The sequence below is a fragment of the Rhinolophus sinicus genome, chromosome 3 (assembly GCF_057876585.1).
Source record: "Rhinolophus sinicus isolate RSI-liver-muscle chromosome 3, RSI-T2T, whole genome shotgun sequence".
NCBI classification, from domain to species: domain Eukaryota; kingdom Metazoa; phylum Chordata; class Mammalia; order Chiroptera; family Rhinolophidae; genus Rhinolophus; species Rhinolophus sinicus.
In genome coordinates this window covers 25,870,284-25,884,707 of record NC_142503.1, presented here as the reverse complement: position 1 = coordinate 25,884,707, position 14,424 = coordinate 25,870,284, and the positions used below count along the sequence as shown (strand labels likewise).

At 33.8% G+C, this 14,424-nt stretch overlaps 1 protein-coding gene across 4 annotated transcripts in view; it reads left to right on the top strand.

The window, feature by feature from the left end:
• RICTOR (RPTOR independent companion of MTOR complex 2) overlaps positions 1–14,424 on the top strand; it is a 104,461-nt gene that overhangs the window by 63,173 nt on the left and 26,864 nt on the right. For all 4 annotated transcript variants that reach the window (XM_074328978.2, XM_019737219.3, XM_019737220.3 and 1 more), the window contains 8 exons: positions 2,838–2,905; positions 6,420–6,487; positions 9,689–9,771; positions 10,882–10,969; positions 11,684–11,774; positions 11,884–11,950; positions 12,085–12,165; positions 14,262–14,362. In XM_074328978.2, coding sequence (XP_074185079.2) covers positions 2,838–2,905; positions 6,420–6,487; positions 9,689–9,771; positions 10,882–10,969; positions 11,684–11,774; positions 11,884–11,950; positions 12,085–12,165; positions 14,262–14,362 — 647 coding nt within the window. The remainder of the gene's footprint in view (positions 1–2,837; positions 2,906–6,419; positions 6,488–9,688; positions 9,772–10,881; positions 10,970–11,683; positions 11,775–11,883; positions 11,951–12,084; positions 12,166–14,261; positions 14,363–14,424) is intronic.

The window sequence follows — 14,424 nt, the reverse complement described above, 5'->3', positions numbered from 1 at the left end:
CTGAATAATTATGTCAATCATATATTTAAAGCAATATAGAACTGTGAAAGCAATAAGGACCAGAGGGAGTGAAATTTTAAGGAAGGCAGATACTTTGAGAGTTGCCCTGAAGATCTGTAGATGCCTTTGTGGGCACTTGCAGATTTGGGGCACAGGCTAGGTAGAGGCTAAGAATATGCCCTAAGCCTAGGTAGAAGACGAGAGTATTTGGCAGTCCTAGGGTATGGCATGACAAGCCTAGAGATGTGAAAACTAGACCAAGTCTAATTTACTGCTCCAGACATTTGCTAAAATAAGAATCCATGCAGAGTAGAAGCTACAATGTCAAAAGCTGAGGAAAGTACAGTGAAATATTCTGTAGTCTCTAGCTTACAGGACACAAAGTCCTCCCAAGAGGATGCGCCATGGGCAGAAGTTGAAAAGCCTTAGAAGTAGTGAATTTACACTGATTATATGCAATTGCTTTTTCTCCTGGATCCACTTACTGATCAGTATGTAATTAGAGACTGAAAAATCCAGGTAGGCTTTTGCTGAAATGAGAAAAACCAGAAGAGCATTTGGCAATTGTGTATTTATACTAAACTGACAAAACTGATTATTTCATAGCTGATTTCCTTTTCTTGACATTTCCCAAATTTTGGAGCTATTCTGGATGGATATCTAAAGATCTAAGTTCAAAACTTATAAAATACGTAGGAAAAAATTCCAGTCTGTCACTGGTAAGCAGAAAAATACTTGCTAATCACTGCAGGGCCATAATTTAGGAATAGGAAAACCAAAGGCTATCCTCTATCTTATCAAAATTGCAATGTAGTCTCAGTTTAACTCAGTGATCAGGATAAGATGATTGGCCTCTTAGTCTACCTAACAGAAGACAGGGTAAACCATTTGATGGAGATAACATCACTTGGAACCTTTTATAAAATTCGCAATGTCTGACATTCAATAAGGAATTTGACTGAATGTCATACAAAAAGACATGACCATATGACTGAAAACCCAAAAGACAAAAAACATTCTAAAGAAATACTCCTAAAAGTGATCCAGATATTACAGTGAGAGGGAAAAGACTTTAAAACAACCATGATTAATTTATTGAAGAAAATGGAGGAAAAGAGGAAGAAAATGAATGAAATAATGGAGAATTTCACCAGATAATTGTAATATATAAAATGAATCAAATGGAAATTCTAGTACTGAAAAATGTGATCCCTGCAATTCTCAGCTCAGTGAAATTAAAAATTCATTTTGGACATGAAGATACCATTAGTAAGCTATAAGAAAAGTCAGTTAAAAAATACCCAGGGTACATCACAAAGAGGGGGGAAAAAGAAAGGAACAGAAGGGATGAAACATAATTGTTGTCTTTGGAGAAGAGAGCAAAAATGGACAGAAGCAAATATCCAGAAACGATGGCCAAAACTGTTGTTTCTAAAACTGATGAAACTTCAGTTCACAAAGCTCAGAAAACTCCAAATAAGATAATACAAACAAAACAACATGTAGGCACATTGTGGTAAGATTGTTGAAAACCAAGACAAATAAAAATCTTAAGAGAAGCTTTAGAATAAAAGACATTACTTTCAAAGGTGCAAGTCTGACAGCTGATTTCCCAACAGAAATAATGGAAATCAGAAGATAGTAAAATGGCATCTTTAGATTACTGAAAGAAAATAACACCTACCTAACCCAGAGAAAATATGTTTCAAAACCAAAGATAAAGATTTTTCAGACTAGAGACCCAAGGGAATTTAAAGAAACATTCGCCTGCCTATGTATCACAGAGACACTAAAGGAGCCCAGAGTAAGGCACACGTAGGGGGGAACTGAGCCGTGCTACCAACAAGCACGTTGTGAGTAGACCATCCTGAAGCAGAGCCTCCAGCTCCTGTCCAGCCTTCACATGACTGCAGGCCTGATCAGCATTTTGACTGCAAACTTAAGGGGGACCCTGAGCTGTAACTGCACAGCTAAGCCCCTCCTAGATTCCTGACTCACAGAAACAATGTGAGATAATAAATATTTATTGTTACTTAAAAAATGAGACAGACAAGAAAGGCTAAAGGGAGAGTCCTCAGTCAGAGAAAAATGATCTAAGACAAAGAAATGTAGGAAGGAATGAACATTGCCAGAAAAGGTACATACAAGGCTAAATATGAAAGTATACTATTGCCAAAAGCACTATTAGTGATGCCTTATGTATTTTAAATTATACTTAAAATTAAAATTCAGAACACAATAATGCAGTAGACAATAGGGGATATTAGAAAATGAGACAGTAGTTCTAAAATGAATGGATTTAGCAAGGTTGCTGAATACAAGGACAATACTCACACAAAAATAGCTTGGATTTCTTTATACTAGCAACAAGAAGAGAGTGTAATTTATAAAATAAAACCATTTAAATAATGTTCAAAAATAGGCAAAATTAAGTCATAGTGTTAGAGGTCAGGTTAGTAATCCTGGGGTTGAGAGTGACTTGTGAGTACAAAGTTGGGGGGGAATAAGGAGGTTCTGAGGATGCAGATGTGTTCTTTATCAGGTGCTAGTTACAGGAGTGTGCTTAATTTGAGAAAAATCCATCAAACTGTACATTCATGATATGTGTACTGTTCTATATATATTTAACACCTCAATTTAAAAGTTCAAAAATTCAACTTGTATGTTTAAAAAAATCACTCAAATATATTCCTTGTTGATGAATTTGAAGAAATAAGTCTCTCAAATAGTATACCCAATTAAAAATATAGAGAAATAGAATTAATTAGCTTTTTACAGGAAGAATGCATTTTACAATAAGGACTCTTTTTCTTCTTTTTCTGCCTTTTTTTCATTAGCGAATTTTAGCACCCTATACTGATTTTCACTACAGACATAGTCCCGATACAGCTGAAGGACAGCTCAAGTAAGTATCATTTGTTCCTAATAATTTATAAGGTGGTGTGTGTTGCTATTAAAGCTTTTTAAATTTACCTGATTGCATATAGAGCCAGAGCAATGTGAGTTAATTTCCTATTTCATGGAGTTAGATTGCAGTTCTCTCATAATAAACTGGTTTAAAAAATTACAACTAAGCTTTGGGAAATATAAAGACTTGGAGTTAATTTCTCATTTATAAAAATGTAAGCTAGGCTGCAGTAGAAACCTAGATCTTTAATTCTTTTGTTGTATTTTTAGCATAATTATGTTGAGAGACTAAAAGAATGAAATAATGGGGAATAGAATGAAAAGCTGCCTTAACAATTGAGTAAGCAGAAAGATAACCTAGGTAGAATTTTGAGAGTAAGGTTAAGAGGGAAATAAAAAATCAAGATTATTTTCTAGAAATGAGGCAGGATAATTTCTAGTCTTTTTGGAGAGAAAAGCACATAGTTCACTGGGTATTCTGGGATAACTTTTATAATTAAGTTGATTCAGGTATCAAATGTACTATCTATAAAGATTTTGCAAATAACACAGTTCCAATATGCTTTGAGGTGTTTTTCTAGTAGGATTGTTGGATTGCAAACATACTTATTTTGATAGATAGTATATATTAAAATTCCTCCCTAAGTTTTGGAACATTGTGAAATGGGAGGATATTTTTGTTGTTTTTCACTTTTCTCCTAAATTAAAAAACAGTGGTTTTATGTCTTTGTGTCCCTTGCTGTGGACTTGTCACACCCTTAACTTAAATATCATGACCTGAGCTAAGAAACCAAAATAGATGTCCTCTGTTTAAGACTTCTCAGAACTTATTCCTGCTAAGTTATGAATTGGCATTCTTAAGTCCCTTTCTTGGATTTTCCTTATGACACTTGGACATTCTCTTTATTATCAGAGACCGTATGCATTTTCTATTGCTGCATGACAAATTACTACAAATGTAGCGGGTAAAAATAACATCATTTGATTAGCTCACAGTTCAGTAGGTTAGAAAACTGGCTTGGCTCTTATCTGGAGGTTTTGGTCTAAAATCCATTTTCAAGCTCGTTCAGGTTGTTGGCAGAAATCACTTCCTTGCTGTTGTACAACTGAGGTTCCTGTTCCCTTGCTGATGGTCAGCAGGGGCCTACTGTCAGCTTCTGGAGGCCACCCTCTTTCCTTGCTACATGATTCCCTTCATCCTCAATCACAGCAAGAATTCCTCGAATCTTTGTGCTTTGAATCTCTCTCAGACTTCCTTGTTTGCTAACAGCTCTTCAGTTAGATCAGGCCTACCAATGATCCCGCGATCTTAAGGTCTGCTGGACTATAGAACATAAACATAATTACTATCATGGGCAGTGATAATGATAGTCGTAGAATCCAGTGATCACAGCACGGACTCTTGAGGGGATGAGGGACATGTTTAGAGTTCTGCCTACTAGGATGAGCAAGAGATGAACCTGGATTTTGTTTTGTTTTTTTAAGTTAGAAGGGGGAAAGTGCATTCACCAGAGTTCTTCCTTTCCTATTTGGTTCTGTACTTTACTTTCTTTGTTTCTGGAGTATGGACAATTACGGGAGTGAGTACATTGTAGCCAGAGAATAGGAGATAAATGATTATTTTAAATACTGTAAATTTATTGAATAGGTTAGAGAATAGGTTACCAGTCAATCAATATAAGTATATCACTAACATTTTTAAGACAAGGAGCATCAAAAGCTTAATCACACAATTGTCTGCGTCTCATTTCTTCCACCACTTCACCTCTCCATTTTAGTTTCTGTTATATTCTTATTTTGATTGGTGCTACAGAGCTTAGTGTGGTTTGTGTTTGTATATTTTTAAGTGTTTCATTTCGCTTTTTGTAGACTATGATTGCTCACTACTCTTTAATTTGATTTTCTGTCATTATTTTTTATCCCATCTGTTTTTTCTTTCCCAGTGCTCTTGATTTCTGTAGCCTCACAACTGTTAAGAACTTCGTTAGGGAAGTCGAAAAGGTGGCACAGAAAAAAGTGGACAAATGACAGGATAGAGATGGTTGAGGTGGCATAAAGAGTACAAGACTGCTATTAAGTGTTGAAACTGGCCATAAGCCATACGTGGAAAATGTTTAACGAATATATATATATACAATAGACCCATAAATAACCCGGGGATTCGGGGTGCTAACCTGCACAGTCAAGACTCCAATATAATTTTGGAGTCCCCCAAAACTTAGCTACTAATTGTGTACTATTAACCCAAAGCTGACAAAGACATATTTTGTATATGTATTATATACCTCATTCTTACAATAAAGTAAGCTAGAAAAGAAAGTATTAAGAAAGTCTTAAGGAAGAGAAAATATATTTACAGTACCAGATATTTTTATTGAAAAAAATTGTATATAAATCAACCCATGTAGTTTAAACCCGTGTTGTTCAAGGGTCAACCTGTAGTTCTATTGCTTAATTAACTGTCAAACTCTTACGTAGCAAGAAACAAGTGAGATGATTGGATACACATTTACAAGAGACAAAAGAAGCTGTTGATATTAATAATGTCCAGTTATTTGGTAAAATTTCAGTGAGTATATGGGTTGTTGAACTTGCTTGTTAGAAATGCTCAGATAAGTTTGCGGCAAGAATTTGAAGTAACTAGAATATATGTGGTAATTGTAAGAGTTTTATGTGGTAATTTTCTTTGCTAAGGGGCAGCCTCCTGATAGATGCTTTTTAAGCAGTGTGGTGTTTGTTGTCTCTAATGCTCAATTAAAGGTGTTAATGAGCTATGTAAGAATAGTTTTCCAAAAGAGCAAGAAATGTAGAACTAAATAGAAAAGTAGAATTTATAACTTATTTTAAACAATGTTGTGAATCTTAAATTGGAGGGAGGTCAGTGATAGGTCGGCCGGTAAAGGAACTCACATGGTCAGGCAAGAGAGCAAGAGTTTGAGAGCAAGAGTTTATCAGGCTGAGCAAAAGATGGCCACAGCCCAGGCTGCATGTCTAAAGAAGACTTGCGGCCCTGAAGGAGGGGGTGAGGAGGGTTTTATAGGGGCTGTGCTGACAGGTAGCATTGTTTGAACAGAAAATGTTTTCTGCCTGCAAGCCAGTAGCTGTTTTGTGGTGTTTTCTGTAATCGCAAATTTGGCTCTGTCTGCAGGTGCAGGCCAACAGACATTTTGTTGTTTTCTTGCAGACATGACTCTGTCTGTAAATCAAGGTCTCTGAGACGTAACATTCAGAGACCTGACATTAAGTCAAGGTCTCTAACATTCAGAGACCTAACAGTCAGTATGTAGGGTAATTTGCTTTGAGGTATGTCTAATCTTTTTTTTTTTAACATGTTTGATTTCCTGTGTAAATACTTGGAATACTTGTAAATACATTAACTAATGGTAGCACTTATTCTGATACAGTAGCAGGAAAAACTCACTTTTTATTTTAATATTTTATTTCTTTGTTTCACTACCCCTCCACCACCACCACCACCCCAACCCACCCACCCACCCACCCACCACACACAGAGAAGATAGAGAAGCGAGGTTTCTAGCCAGTAAGATGGGAATTATAGCCACATTCCGGTCATGGGCAGGTAAGTTATTCTGTACTGTTTTATAATATCCAATAAGAAAAACCTGACTATTTTTTCAAATGTTAAATTATTACTACAGCATCTAATTTAGATGTTAACCTAGTTTTATTTTATATGTTATTATAAAAGCCACAGGGATTTGTACAAAATTATTAAAATTAACTATTTTTAAGTCAGTATACTCATGGTTACCTGGACAGTTTAAAAAAATTAAACATAATCTATACCAAAATGTTTTTAACGGTGTTAGCTATATATGTAAATAAAGTTTGTTATTTAAAAGTACAAGGTAGAATGTCATAACTACCAAATAAGATAGGCCATTAGTAGTCTTAAATTTCCTGAGAAGAGGAATTATGCATGTTTTATCTCTCTGTGGAATTAAAACAAACATTTTTCTTAAAATAATACCACTGAATGTATTATTTTATATTAATAATTTCATTTTTGACTTTGTAGACTGATTTAAGGACTAGCATACAAAGTAGTGTATCAGTAAACAGAAAACGAAAATTTACCTAACCACGTCTGCGTACTTAAGGAGCCTAACTAACAGATATCTTTTTCTTAGAAATTACTAACCCCGCCATTGGCTTCTAGCCAATATATTTTCAGTGACTTCTTCTGGCCTCTTAATTCTTTGATAAAAACCCCAGCTGTGCTGTATGTACCTCATGACTGCCTATTTCCTTTTACCCTCATGGACAAACTAGGTATTTATGAGGGCCCAGCTGTCACACATCCTTTTTTATATTTAACCAATCTCCACACGTTATTTCAACATGGAAACCAACACAATCCTCCTGTCAAGTTTAACTATCACTGCCCTTACCTCAGAAGTCACTATATAACTCAACATATAACTTTTTTGTAGCTACAACTATCATCCTTTACCATCCTTCAGCTTCCTCGCCATTAGACCTCTTTCGATCCTATCAAAAAACAAACATGAATTCTGTCCTCCTCTAACCACCAGTACAGCCTAACTACTATCTTCTCATTCTCCTTACTTCCATATTCAGCTTCCACTGTCACCATGTCTCTGATCTCTGCCAGTCTCTTCCCTTGCTTCTCTTAAACATGTTTTTTACTGTGCTTCCATTTGTCCTATAGCCCTGATACACTGATCCATCATTAGAAACTTAGAAGGTTGGGAATCTTCCACCCTCCTATTGAAGTAAGAAGAGAAATACCAACTACAAATTAGAACTCTGAAAACATTTTTCTCACAGAAATAATTTCCTAAATAGTATTTAGATTCTCTGGTACTATTTATTAAGCTTTTGTTATTTGTAACATTATTTCTATGATATATTTTTCAAACTCCAAATAACTGATTTCTATACAAATGAATCTTAAAACACAGTTTCTTCATGAGTTGCAGCAGCCTGTTTTTCCTGTTAGCGCAGAGTATGACCTGTATCTTAATCTATAATCTCTCAAATTGCTATCAAACCCTGAAGTTTGAGAAATACAATTTTGATGACTTAAGCAAATAACTCTACCTATTATATTTTAATTTGAATTTTGAACCCAAATTCGAAGAGAAAATATAGATTATAAATATATGTGCTTAGCTAGAAGTAACAGGAGACCTGTATGACTTTAAAAAAACGTTTTCCCCAACATTCTATTACCAAAAGTTTCAAATGGATAGAAAAGTATACAGTGAATACCAGTATACTTCCACCACCTAGATTTTGCTCTATTTGCTTTATTACGTATCTGTTCATCTGCCCATCCCTCTGTGAATTCATCAGCCCTCTTAGGTTTTTCTAATGCATTTCAAAAGAAGTTGTAGAATTCAGTACTCTTAACTCCTACACTTCAGCATGGCCATTATTACCTAGCGCTCAATATTTGTTAATGGCCCTGACTTGGTTATTTTTGTTTGTTTCTTTTTGTGTTTGTTTTTAGGTAAAATTTACCACTTACCATGAAATGCACAAATCTTGAATCTACCATTTGATGAGTTTTGACAAACACACATGTGGACCTAAGCCCTTTATAGGATACAGGACATGACCATCACCCCACAAAGTTCTCTCTTGCCCTTCCTAGTTCATCCCTGATCCTCCTCCTCTAAGAAGCAACCATTCTTCTGTTTATTTTCATCATGGATCAGTTTTGCCCGTTCTAAAATTTCATATAAGTGAAATCATAGTATATGTATACTTTGTGTAAGGCTTTTTCACTCAATATAATGATTTTGAGTGAGATTCATTCATGTTGTTGTATATATCAGTAATGTGTTCCTTTTTATTACTGAGTAATATTCCATTGGGTGAATATGCCAGTGTTTTTAGCCCTCCTCCTGTTAGTGAACACCTGACCTGTTAAGTTTAGACTATTACAGATAAAGCTACTATGAGCAGTCTTATGCAAGTCTTTTTGCGGACACGAGCTTTCATTTCTCTTGCATAAATGCCCAAATGGAGTTGCTGGGTCACGAGGTGCATATATGTTTAGTTTTATAAGAAACTGTCAGACTTTTTCTCACACAGTTTCATACTCCCATCATCAGGGTATGTGAGTTCCAGTTGCTGCATCCTTGCCAGTATTTGGTATTGTCAATTAATTTTAGCCATTCTGGTGAGTGAGTAGTGGTATGATATTATGGATTGAATTTGCATTTCCCTGATGACCAATGATATTGGTCTGTGTATATTGGCTATTCAAATATCTTCTTTTGTTACAGGGTAATATGTTTTAAATAGTTTAACTCAATTCTCTCACTTAAAATTTTGATCCATATAATTTATCTGAAGTCTATCACTTATACTCTTTTGTGCTAAAAGTTAAATTTTAGAATTAAACTTTGAAAAGACAAATGCCATGCAAAGTTTTTCACTTCATATTAAGGTAGCATTAAATAAAGGAAGCAGACCATGGTCTTATTCTCTCAAATATTCTTATTCCCTGAGATTACTCATCAGTAAATGGAAGTAACAGGCAGTCAGATCATGAACTTTTTTGGGTATGAAACAAATAGAAAAAGGAAATTAAAGGATAAAATTGTTTATAATCTCTAATCAGTGGGGAAATTCAGAGAATGTTTGAAATATGCTGTCACTTATGATAACCAAATAATAGTATAGTTTAGCCTGGAAAAAGATCACAGATTTTTATATTATGGATACATTGCTAAGAAATTTTTCTGAAATTCAAGTCAGTGATTTTTTTGCTTTTTATCCTCCTTAGGTATTATTAATTTATGTAAACCTGGAAACTCTGGGATCCAATCTCTAATTGGAGTACTTTGCATACCAAATATGGAAATAAGGGTAGGTAAAAGTTATTCTGATTGTTTCATTCCTAGACTTTTAATGGAGGAAAGTAATTATTAATAAGTTATTTCAGTTGATGCTTTTTCCTCATGACTTATTAACCTGTATCATAGAACATTTAAAAATGCATCAGTAAATATTTACTACTTAGTTGAATCCTAAGGATAATATGAATCATTAGAAATGCTGCTGTTGTTAGGAATTATGGCTGTGTTAAAATTAAATTAAAAATATGAAATTAATCATGCCTTATTCATTAAAATATGCTAATAGTGCAGAAGGGCACTCTCATTGTAAAGGTTCAAGCAATACAGAAATACATTTAGGAAAAAGTAACTGGTAATTATGTATCTTATTCCTTCTAACTTATGGTTTTATAATATGAGTGGTTTTGATTAAAATTGGGTTAATATTTGTATTGGGTTATTAATATTTGTTTGCTTATTTATTGGATATATTCCTAAATTATTGCATAGGAATTTGTGTTAATATTATACAGCTAAGCAAATTGAAATTGAAGGGAGAAAAAATTAACTCTTAAACTAATTCCTCTTTTCTGCCTTAAATGTTTCTGTTTTAATTTTGTTCAAAGAAACAATGTGCTCCTTTCTTGTTACTTGTGTATATGAACCAAACCTGGAATATTAGCCAGGGGTTCCTTGCTTAAAATGTGAACTCAAAAGCATTTAGACCATGGAAATGGAAGGAAGTGATTATAGATGGAAAGATCTATAAGCAGGCAACTAGCAGTTGGGGCAATTCAGTTGACTCTTAGCAGATGGTGAAAAAAACATGGCCTTTGGAGTCTGACTGACCAAGGTTTGATTTCTGGTTTTATTACTTGTAGTTCCATGACCTTTAAATCTATTTCTTCATGTGTACAATGGGATTAATAAAAGATTTATTGAAAAGATCAAATCGTGTATGTAGTAAGCATTCAGTAGTTATCCTTTATCTAATACAGGCCTGATAATGGTAGTTTTCTAAAGTACAGCAGTTCTGTTTTTACCAGTTTTCTTATGTGTGACTAGAACATTTAAAACATTTTTCATTTAACGAAAGATGTTTCCATAAAAGTAAATGAACTGTATTTATTTACACTTGCAGCGAGGTCTGCTTGAAGTGCTTTATGATATATTTCGTCTTCCTCTACCTGTTGTGACTGAAGAGTTCATAGAAGCACTGCTTAGTGTAGGTAAGTACTGAATGCATTTGTATCTATTCAAACATTGTAATTTTTAAGATGGTATACCTAATGGAGCCAGATTCCCTCCAAGGAAAAATACTGCTCTAAACATTGAATGTCATTTTCTTTTCTTACTACATCATCGTGGCATGAAATTAATGTAAAAATAAAACCTCCGATAAATTTCTAAAAATAAGGAATTTTTAATTTCTTCTCTGTCACCCTTGCTCTTGCAAATGAGCAGTGAAATTAATAGAAAGATGGACCAAGAAAGGAAGAGAAGATAATAAGAAACCTATGCAATTCTCAGATTATCTAATTCTTGTCTTATTATATTTTAGCCAAATGACCCCTATGTCCCAAAATAAAGAAAGTTAGGTCTGTGAATGCTTACATAAATAATTTTTTTCTGTATGGCTTTTTGAGTCTATTTTTTTAAAACCACCATTAGTGGGTGGACGGTTATAGGTCAGTTGGTTAGACTGTGGTGCTGGTAGCACCAAGGTTGCAGGTTCGATCCCCACATGGGCCGCTGTGAGCTGCACCTTCCTTAAAAATATATATATGTATATATTATATACACATACACATATATATGTAATAAAATTTTAAAAAAACATTTAAAAAATACTTATAGCCTGGTTAGTTGCTGGGTTTACACTTACCTGAAGTGTTTCACTAATATCTAATTTTCTTCTAACTACCTAATTGTAATTATTTTAGATCCAGGTAGATTCCAAGACAGTTGGAGGCTGTCAGATGGCTTTGTAGCAGCTGAGGCAAAAACTATTCTTCCTCATCGTGCCAGATCCAGGTAGATATAGAAAAGGTTCAAATTTATTACAACTATTGTTTTCATGTTAAATTGTTAATACGCAATATATGGAACGTTATGTAAACTTTCTGTGCTGTGTTTATTCCAGGCCAGACCTCATGGATAATTATTTGGCACTGATACTCTCCGCATTTATTCGTAATGGACTTTTAGAGGTAAGGTTCATAAACCCTATTTTATTCTATTTTATTTTCTCTCACAAAATTCTTTCAGAGCAACCAACATATAAGATGCATAAATATATTCGTGTATATTTTGCCACTATGATATTTTCTTTTTATTTTCAAAGGGTTTGGTTGAAGTGATAACAAACAGTGATGACCATATCTCAGTTAGAGCTACCATCCTTTTAGGAGAGCTTTTACATATGGTAAGTTTACCAGCCTCTCATCATGTGTCATACCATTAATGTTTTAATTTATAAAACAGGTTATTTTAATAATGTTTCTCTGTATTATCTCAAAAAAACAACAACCCTACATGTCTTTTGTATGTTTATCTTGGCATTACAAAGAGCCCTTGATGCCTTGTATCTTGAATATATATGTACATACACAGAAGGTGCCAAAAATTGTACACATTTTAAGAAAGGAAAAAACTATTAAAATTGTAATACTCAATATATACCAATAACAAAATATGAACACAAGTCACGTTTGACTTCTGCAATTACAAGAAATGCTCAAAGTGGTTACCATCAGCATCCAGACACTTCTGATTACGGCGAACTACTACTGCTTGAGCAACGTTGATTGACCAGTGTCCACTCGTATACATTTTTTTTGGCACCCCTAGTATGTATGCTGGTTTTATAAATGGAACAAATATAAAAAATACAAAGTGCCGAGTATTGATTTTTATGCTTTCGATGTTGGCAATTTGAATCCTATAAATCTTAATCTCAGAAAAACTTTTTACTTACAAAGCAAGGAATTATAAAACTATAGATTACTTCAATCAGCGAGGATTGAAATTGATATATGACAGTCAGTGCCTGAATTTTAGAAAACTTTGTGCAAAAGTTCTATGAGGTTGGTGCAAAAGTAATTGCAGTTTAAAAGGTTAAAAACAATTTCAAAAACTGCAGTTACTTTTTCACTAACCTAATAAATATAACTGCCTGTTTGAAGACAATCTTCTCAGTAAATTGTGATTTAGAGGATAAGAATCCCTTTTTTTTTTTTTTTGCCATGATTTTATGACATTAGTAACTTCTGGAATAAAGGAGCTAGGAAAGTGATCTGATAGTTCTTTACTCCCAGCAAATCAAGCAATGAGGGAACTCTGTTTATGAGATAGAAACTCATATTTGTAGGTCACATCATAGTTAATAAAGCGCTAAAAAAAAATCTGAAGAAAAAACCACTTTAAACTCATTCAGGAAGAAGTAACAACGTCAAATCTTTTAAAATTATGTTATAGCTTGCTATTATTGGCAGAGTATTTTTTGTTTTAGTTGTTTCAGCGCTCGCCATCACCACCCCCAGTTGTTGTATTTTTTTTTCCTGCTTTCCAAACAAAATTCCACCACAAAATCTGCTTTCTACCAATGAAGATAATTAAATTAATTAAATGTGGAAGTCAGAAGACTTAAGAATAATAAGCAATGAGCTAACACCAATATACTACTCAAAATGACCAGTTTTTATATTTCAAGAGTCATAGAATTCTGGTATATAGAGGAAGGGAATAGATGAAATTTATAAAAGAAATTCCTTCATATAAATGCAAATAATTCAGGATAGTGACATGCTTACAGGCAATGATATCTTAAGAATTAAAAATAAACCTGAGAACCTGAGATATTACTTAATTCTTTCCGAAGGAGAACAGAGCAAGTGGCTAAATAATTCATTAATAAACAAAACAGTTGTCATTAAACTCTGTTTAATTCTCTTTATCTCACTCACACAGCCCAGCTGTGTCTTCTGACTTCCACATTTAATTAATTATCTTCATTGGTAGAAAGCAGATTTTGTGGTGAAATTTTGTTTGGAAAGCAGGAGTTAATAAGTTTCTTATTTTAAATATTGTTGGAATATGAGACAAACCTGTTTTGAGAACGTGATTTTTAAAACCTTAGAAGTCAACTCATAAGTTATAATACTGATTCTAGCTTTTTAAATGTTATTTTTAATGTAACATGGTAGCTCCTAATCTATTTTTGGTACCAATTAAGAATTGAGTTTAATTGGGTACCACTTAAAAATTTATAATTTAATGTTATAATAAAAGACCTATTAAGTGTATGGTTGTATTAATATGATGTGAGTCTACATCTTTATATTTGTTCTATCTTATCCTTGTTGAAAGTAGATGAGAAAAATTATAAGTAAGTGTGTATTGGGAAGTAAATCATTAATTTCATGAGTAAAACCTGAGTTCTTAGTATTATCTCTGTGGATAGTCAAGAACATGAAATATTTATATTTCTCACCTCTTACAAAATGTTATGTTTCATTGTAGGCAAACACAATTCTTCCTCATTCACATAGCCATCATTTGCACTGCCTGCCAACCCTAATGAATATGGCCGCATCCTTTGATATCCCTAAGGAAAAAAGACTGTAAGTATCGGAGCTCCAGCAAAAAAAAATTGTGCCTGGTTTCTTTAATACCCACTTAGATA